The sequence below is a fragment of the Sus scrofa genome, chromosome 13 (assembly GCF_054392235.1).
Source record: "Sus scrofa isolate SSC_HxYL_T2T_F1_AM1 chromosome 13, Sscrofa_HxYL_maternal_Yorkshire_Landrace_v2.0, whole genome shotgun sequence".
In the NCBI taxonomy this organism is placed as follows: Eukaryota; Metazoa; Chordata; class Mammalia; order Artiodactyla; family Suidae; genus Sus; species Sus scrofa.
Genome location: NC_139395.1, coordinates 86,544,475 through 86,552,503, shown reverse-complemented (window position 1 = coordinate 86,552,503; position 8,029 = coordinate 86,544,475). Strand labels below are relative to the sequence as shown.

General features: G+C 55.3%; 1 protein-coding gene across 1 annotated transcript; it reads left to right on the top strand.

Annotated features, from left to right (window-relative positions):
- Window positions 1-26: 26 nt before the first annotated feature.
- Window positions 27-1,398, top strand: H1-10 (H1.10 linker histone). The gene has a single exon (XM_003132403.6). The coding sequence runs from the start codon at window positions 374-376 to the stop codon at window positions 1,016-1,018; it is 645 nt and encodes a 214-aa protein (XP_003132451.1). The 5' UTR covers window positions 27-373; the 3' UTR covers window positions 1,019-1,398.
- Window positions 1,399-8,029: the final 6,631 nt, after the last annotated feature.

The following is an 8,029-nucleotide window of genomic DNA, read 5'->3' as shown; positions in this document are numbered from 1 at the left end:
AAGCTGAGCGGGGCGCCCTCCCCGCCAGAGCAGAGCGCGCAAGCCCAGCGAGCTCCGGCGGAGGAGTCGGCGGTGGCGGCAGCAGAGCTCGCTCGGCAGACTTTTTCGCTCCGTTAACAGTCTTTTTTTCTTCCGCCCCGCTCCGGCCGCCTTCGCGCCGTTCTCGGCCCGGTCCCAACCCGGGACCCCCGCTCCGGCCGGCCCGGCCCCCACCCCAGCCCTGCCGCCCGGCCCCAGGCCCGGCCGCGGCCGCTCCCGCCTGGAGCCGCCGCGCGCCCCCAGCCCCCCGGCGCCCCCGCGGCCCCTTGCCTTTCTTTTCCCGGCGCGGCCTCCGGGCTTCCGCGCCCCGCCCGCCACCAACCCGCTCGCCACCATGTCTGTGGAGCTCGAGGAGGCCCTACCACTGACGACCGCCGAGGGGGCGGCCAAGAAGGCGGCCAAGGCCGGCGGCTCGGCAGCGCTGTCCCCCTCCAAGAAGAGGAAGAATAGCAAAAAGAAGAACCAGCCCGGCAAGTACAGCCAGCTAGTGGTGGAGACCATCCGTCGGCTGGGCGAGCGCAACGGTTCGTCGCTGGCCAAGATCTACGCGGAGGCCAAGAAGGTGGCGTGGTTCGACCAGCAGAACGGGCGCACCTACCTCAAGTACTCCATCAAGGCGTTGGTGCAGAACGACACGCTGCTGCAGGTGAAGGGCACCGGTGCCAACGGCTCCTTCAAGCTCAACCGCAAGAAGCTGGAGGGCGGCGGCGATCGGCGCGGAGCCCCGGCGCCCGCCACCGCCCCGGCGCCTGCCGCTCACAAGGCCAAGAAAACAGCCCCGAGCGCGGCCGCCCCGCGGCGCGCGGACAAGAAGCCCGCCAAGGGCCCGCAGCCCGAGAAGCGCTCGCACAAAAAGGGCGCCTCCTCCAAGAAGGACAAAAGCAGCAACAAGGCCAAGAAGGCGGCGGCCGCGGGAGGCAAGAAGGTGAAGAAGGCGGCCAAGCCCAGCGTCCCCAAAGTGCCCAAGGGCCGCAAGTGAGCCCTGGGGCCTCGGGCCCCGCTTTTCCACCCAGAGCGCACGTAGGTTTTGCTGGGGGCCCGGGCCAGCGCCGGCCCGCCCATCCCCCGCGTGAGAGCTTTTTTTTTGTTGTTGTTAGCTCTAGATTTTTGAAACGGCCCTGGCGACTCCCCTATTGGCTCTCGCCCTTGGCAACGCCTGTCGCCATGGTTACCAGCCCCCGGGCGCCAATGGCCGGCCGCGTCAGCCCGCCCCGGCCTTACGCGTTGGCCGCGCAGCCCTTCCAGCCCATGCCCTCCCCGCCTTCCGGCGCGCGACAAGCACTCTGCGCGGTGCCGCGCGGCGCTTTCTTTTCTCCTGTCGCCTTTTTTGGGGCACAATAAATTGTTTAAACCTTTGAACCGCTCTTGTTTTCTTCGAGTGGAGTGGGGTTGGGCGCGGCCGCCGCGGGGTTTGGGCTGCATGGATGGGTTCCCGAGGTCCCCGGCACCGCCGATGCGCCAGAAATTCAGACCTGGGTTCCGGGAGAAGAGCGGGCCGATTGGTTCCGAAAGGAGCGTCTGGGAGGTGCAATACTTCGATAGATGGGCAGGCGGGTCCACCACCTGGGGGGTGGGGAGCAATGGCTTTGCAGGATCTGTGGAGCAGGGCAGCTCAGCTCTCCCAAAGTTGCCACAAGCTGGGCCTTTACAGAGCTTAGTGACTCAGAAATCAGACCTCGTGTTGATGTGACAGGGACAGTGGAGCCTGGCTCTGGCTCACCCGCCACAGTCCCGATGTGTGGTATGAGCAAGGTTCTGGCCCTCCCTGAGCTTGTCGGCTAATCTGCAGTGCACACAGGACTCCGAGGGTTATAGGCAAATTGGCAGGAATGACCCTCAGCCGAGAGCCCCCAAACCCCCTTGTGTCCAGCATATGGAATAGTTGTTTGTCCAATTGGGCACTAGTTCTGAGGTCTGTTCTTAAACGTTCCTATGAAGAGACAACCCTGCAAAACAGGAGGAGCCGTGGAGGTGGGAAGCCAGGGAACGTTCTAGAATAGTGCATTTGTACAGACCAGGCTAAGCAAGCCTGGGCTGGGGTTAGATGAGAGCGGCAGGGGCTCTCCATTGGAGAAGCGCCTCTGGCCAGCAAGTGCCCCTTACTGAAGCCTGGCAGCCACTACCCTGCCTGTGACAACTCCGGGGGGCTGGGGGTGGGGGGGTAATAGAGCAGACCCCCCCCCCCACTGGGCAAGTGGCCAGCCAGTCCCTCTGCAAGTCTCCACTGCTTCCTGTGGCAGGGGACTGCAGGGCCAGGTGCCAACATGTTACTGCCCCTTCCCATCCTGGGCCCAGAGGACACAGCAGTGGGCAAAACCTGCACAGGTGCCTGCCCTGCCCAGCCCAGGGAGGTGCCTGCCCCGCCCAGCCCAGGGAGGAGGGGAGGACAAGGCATAGAGGCACCACATCATTGACTCTTGACAGAAGTTGAGAGACACTTGAAAGCCAGATGGGTCCCTGACCTGACCTGCATAAGGGGAAAGGGAGAATGCTAAACTTGGTAGTGGCTGTTCTGATTTCGGGGGACTCACCCACCCTGCCAGTCCTTGTGCTGGCCATTTGCTCATCAGTAACAGCCTCAACTACTTTGCAGTTTTGATTGGGGGCAGTGTGCCCAGTGCCCTACTGCAGGGCCATCATGTCAGCCCAGGCCAGTCCCAAGCTGTCTGCAGAGCCAGCCAGTAGGCTACCAGCAGCTGGCAGCCTTGAGAAGCCTCAGCCGCCTCAGGATTCTGGGGGATGGTGCACCTAACTGGCTAGATAGTCCTGACTCCACTGTCCTTCCCTAAACCAGAAAATCAGGCATCCAGGTTGGGGTCCTGGAGCTTGGCTGTGTGACCCTCTCCTTGGTGACCTTGAGATTCCAAGCGGGAGGGTGGGGTTGGGAAGGTGCTGCAGGGACCTGGGCACTTGGACAGTGCTCTGTCCTGTCCAGCTCTTCCTACTGAATGAAGCAGTGCTTCTGCTTCCCCTTCCCAGAGCCCTCCATGACCAAGGCTCCCGCCCCTGCTGACTCTGACCTTGAGGACACCTTGTTAGCTCCAAGGCTCCAGAGTGCCGTTCAGGTTGCTCTTATTCCACACTCTCTTTCCAGATTTCCCACCAAAATCCATCCTTTGCTGCTCACACCATCTGGCTCTCTCCACAGCCTCCCACTTGATTGCTGCTGCCCCTGCCTCTCTCTTGTCACCCCCTCCATTCTTGGAAGACTTGGTCCCTGCTTGCTGCCTTCTCCACACTAAGGCTCCTCTGTGGCAGCATGGAGCACTGCCATTCTTCTGATAATCAAAAGCACATTAATTTTCTTTTGGGGACACAACTTCCCCTCCTCTCAGGCCACAAGGCTTTGGGGGTCTGACCCTTCCAGTCCTGGGGGTAGTCATGTGACCAAAGACTGGCCAAAGAGTGTTCAGTCTGTTCACTGCCACAATGATTGGGTCAGAAATGGGTTCTTCACCCCAGTGGCTTTAATGAGTCAACCCTGGGACTTCCTGGAAGTAGTGAGAAAGAGATGCTCCCTCTCCCAGGATCACTCAGGGTAGGAACCTGGGGCCAAGCTACCCTTGGCCATCATTGTCCACACACAGGGAGAACCAACCTGAAAAAGGAGCCAAGAGAGAGAAAGTTGGGAGTTCCCGTCGTGGCGCAGTGGTTAACGAATCCAACTAGGAACCATGAGGTTGCAGGTTCTATCCCTGGCCTTGCTCAGTGGGTTATGGATCCGGCGTTGCCATGAGCTGTGGTGTAGGCCAGGGGCTACAGCTCCGATTGGACCCCTAGCCTGGGAACCTCCATATGCCTGCGGGAGCGGCCCAAAGAAATAGCAAAAAGACAAAAAGAAAAAAAAAAAAGTTGGAGCCACGAAATGGACAGATACCTAAGCATTAACGGAGTCTGGATCCAGCTATGGCTGAAGCTGGTCAGACCTGCTGTCCTGTGAGTTGACACTTGCCTTTTATATAAGTTAGCTTGACTAGGGTTGCTTTCACTTGCAATCTGGTCTCCCACTCCTTTGACTCACTTTATCCTCACCTGCCCACATCCTGGACCTTGTCATCCCTTCAAATTGCTCTTCCTCAAAACCACTCTCCGAGGGTCCCACATGGGCCCCTCCCCTCCACTTCCCAACTTTCTCACCCAGACCCTTCAGCCAAGGTGTACCTCCATGCCAGATTTCTGCATCCTGAAGTCATAACATGAACACTCACTATGCCAGGCACTCTGAGGAAGGCTTCCAGGCATCTGAGTCTCCAGATAGCCCAGGGAGGAGCTCATCCTATTGATGCGGGATGTGTATTTTCTACACTAGCACAACACTCAGCTCCCGCAGAGCTGTGGAGCCCAGGATCCACCATTCCTTACTGTGTCTCTTGGACTTGGCTTCAGGGAACCTCAATTCTAGGTGAATGTTGAAGGCATGTGACTCTGTGAAGCCCAGGAAGAAGGCTTCTTGGGGGAGGTGACCCCAGTGCAGCAAGGAGGCAAAGGACTAGGTGAATTTGCTTGTCTGTAAAATAGGGGCATAGTAACAGCCCAGGCCTGCACCCACTGATCAGGCTTGAGGTTGAGTGGGGGGCCTGCAGGGTTTTGGGCCTGGCTGCAAAATGGTCTTTTGTCCAGAGTAAGACTGTTCTCCCCAAGCCTCGGTCTCCTCATCTATAACGAGATGCAGGAAAGATTTCTTTTACTTATCTGCTGACCAGGGGTGTCTGTACATACTGCCTCCAGCAGGGTCTCCAGGTTTCCTGCCTCCAGCCCATACCCCCTCTGGGTGTGGCGCTCTCTTCTCCTCACAGGACTGGGTCCCTGCCTCCTTATGACCCTCTTCAGGGTCTCAGGTCTGCCTTCCAGGTTCCTAGATCCTCCTCCTCCCAGGCCCCAGACAACTCTGCAGACACTACCAAGGCCCTTTTCCAGGCTGGGCAGCCGTAGCCACCCATAGGATGAGGTGTCTATCCAATCAACTCCTGGGGACCAGGCTGTCCCTCTGCCAGGAAAGGGCCTCGCACTGAGCACAGGACCAAAACTCGTGTCCATCACTGCCTCTGACCTTGGTAATGAGCATATCTTACAGAAGCTGAGACCCTTTGTCCAGAGCTCACCATGTCCATGCTTGACCTGGAGTCGGAAAAACTGAAGAATCCAGGGCAAGTAGAGTAATCGCAGTTGCTGCTTCACCCCGAGGAGGTCAGCCAGCGAATCAGCAACCTAAATGATTGCTTCCTTCCAAGTCTGGCAGGTCGCTGCCTTCCGGCCACCCTACCAGGAAATGTACAAGCAAGGGTGCCTTGGGAAAGGCAGTTCAGTCCAGTGAAATTGACATGGTACAAAGTCATCTCCATTCCCCACTATAAAATGGGTGTGTGCAAACTAGACCAGGGTCTCAAGCACAGAGGTGCACAGGGCAGCCTGGCCAACTGGAGGACACAGACCCTCCAGAAGAGGGACAGTGACTACCAACTCCTGCCAGTGGTCACCAGGCAGCAATGCAGCTGCATATGGCCAGAGCTTCCCATTCTTTGAGACTGTATTAGAAGCACCTCCTGAAAATCCTTGCCTCCAGGCAAGGAGGGGTGTGGACCATCCTGGAGGCCGGACAAGGGGGTGCCTCAGCCAACAGGGTCCCACTTGGGGCTGTCATCAGAGGCAACTCCTGAGAGTTTTTTCTGTGGAAACCATAAACTTTTTTTGGTGAAACCTCCCACTTTTAAAATGTGGGCTTAAAAAAAGAAATACTCTGCTTCAAACCCATTAGGATGGCTACTATTAAAAAAACAAGTGTTGGTGAGGATGTGGAGAAACTGGAAACTTGTGTACTCCTGGTGGAAATGTAAGATGGTGCAGCTGCTGGAAAACAGCATGGAGGTCCTTCAAAAAATCAAACACAGAATTGATCCAGCAATTTAGCCTCTGGGTATATACACCCAAAAGAATTAAATAAAGTGACTTGAAGAGAGATTTGCACACCCATGTTCATAGCAGCATTATTCACAACAACCAAAAATGTGTAAGCAAACCACGTGCCCATCAGTGGATAGTGGCTATATCTAGTCTGGTCTCTACACACATCTACACACAACAGAATATGATTTGGTCTTAAAAGGAAGTTCTGACACATGTGACAATATGAACTAACCTAGAGGCCACTGTGCTCAGTGAAAGCCTGTAAGGGCTGTCACAAAGGACAAATACTGTCTCATTCCACTTATATGAAATATCTGGGAATTCCCATCGTGGCTCAGTGGTTAACAATCCCGACTAGGATCCATGAGGACACAGGTTCAATCCCTGGCCTTGCTCAGTGGGTTCAGGATCCAGTGTTGCTGTGAGCTGCAATGTAGGTGGCAGACGTGGCTTGGATGCCACGTTGCTAGCCTGGGAACTTCATGTGCCTTGGGTACGGCCTGAAAAAGACAAAAGACACACAAAAAATCTGGAGGAGTCAAACCCACAAAGACAAAGTAGAGTGGTTGCCAGGGACTGGCAGTGGGGGATGGGAGTTAGTGTTTAATGGGGACAGTTTCTGTCTTGCAAGATGAAGAGTTAACAGGGATAGATGGTGGTGATGGTTGCACAACAATGTGAATGCATTTATTTAATGCCACTTAAAAATGGTTGAGATGGTAAATTCTACGTCATGTATATTTTACCACAATTGAATAAGTACTGTATGGGGCAAACAAAATCATGTGTGAGCTCACTGTGGCCTACAATCCTTACCTTTGAGATCACTTGACTTGTGAAACAGCCAGAACAGCCCATATGTAAGATTAAGACAGGAGAGTTCCCTGGTGGTCTAATGGTTAGGACTCAATGCTTTTACTGCTGTGGCCTGGGTCAGTCCCCAATCTTGGAACTGAAATTACACTTCAAGCTGCTGCATGCCGTAACCATTAAAAAAAAAAATTATAAAAAAGATCAAGACGAGAAGGTGCATATTGTGGTGTCCTGGCAGAGCAAGAGGCAAAGTAAGCCAAAAAGTGGTGAAAGCAGGGGTAGCCAGGTCCCCACATAGGACTGGCACTGGGATCCCAGATCCTTGCGTGGTGCACCTGCCATGTATGCTTCCCCATTCTTGATCTCCACCTCTTGCCTCTCCCAAGTCTTATCTTTCTTCTGGCTGTCTTCACTGGGGATAGAAGTGTGGACTGAGGCCCTGCCCCAGCCTGGCTGCCCTTTAAACCTTTTTGTGTTGTCTAGAGTGAGTGTCCAACCCCTTTCACCGAAGCCACCAGTCCTCCAGACAGATGTGTAGCTTCTGCTGCCCACTGAGAGTGTCTTCTGTGGCGCCTGCAACATGCCTCTCTTTTCTGAGTCCCGGGACAGAAGGGGGCTCCTCATCCAGGTGCACACGAGGGACATGTCACAGAGGTAGGTTCTGGGCCTCCAACAACCAGCATCTGTTGCTGTGGGTTTCCGGAAGTCCAATTGTGAGTACCCACTCCCCAGGTTCAGAAATGGGCAAACTAAGGCAAGGACCAGGGATTTAGTCATTTTTGTACATACAGCCTTAGCCAAAGGTCTTTTCCCCAGAGAATGAGGTTCCACACTTCCCATCATGAATGCTCCATGTTCTGACTAAGAAGCAGGAGAGGAGGGCATGCAGACCAAAAAGGGATCTGAGAGTCTGAGGCCACTCACTACCCTCTCTCACCAACCTACTGTCTGGGCTTTCCTGGCATATTGCAGGGTCTTGTCCAAACTCTCCAAGCTGAGACACCTTTCCCAGGCCAGGAGTCCCTCATCTTACCTATGTCAAGCTGTGCCCTATAGGCCAAGCCTCTCCCTTGCCTGGGTCTGTACAAAGCAGGACTGGGCTTCAGGTACACAAGCTTTGCAGGAGGAGATGGATCCAGAAGGATTGTACACAGGAGTGGAGGAGACACTGTCTAAAACAAAGGACAGGAGGGATGCTGCACTGCTCTAACAAGCAGGATGAGGTACTGGCAAAAGGTGGTAAAGTGGGGAATCACATGCCCCTGAATCTAGT

What these genes read in the sequence shown, in the direction of transcription:
- H1-10 (XM_003132403.6), top strand. Translation starts at nt 374, where the DNA reads ATGTCTGTGGAGCTCGAGGAGGCCCTACCACTGACGACCGCCGAGGGG.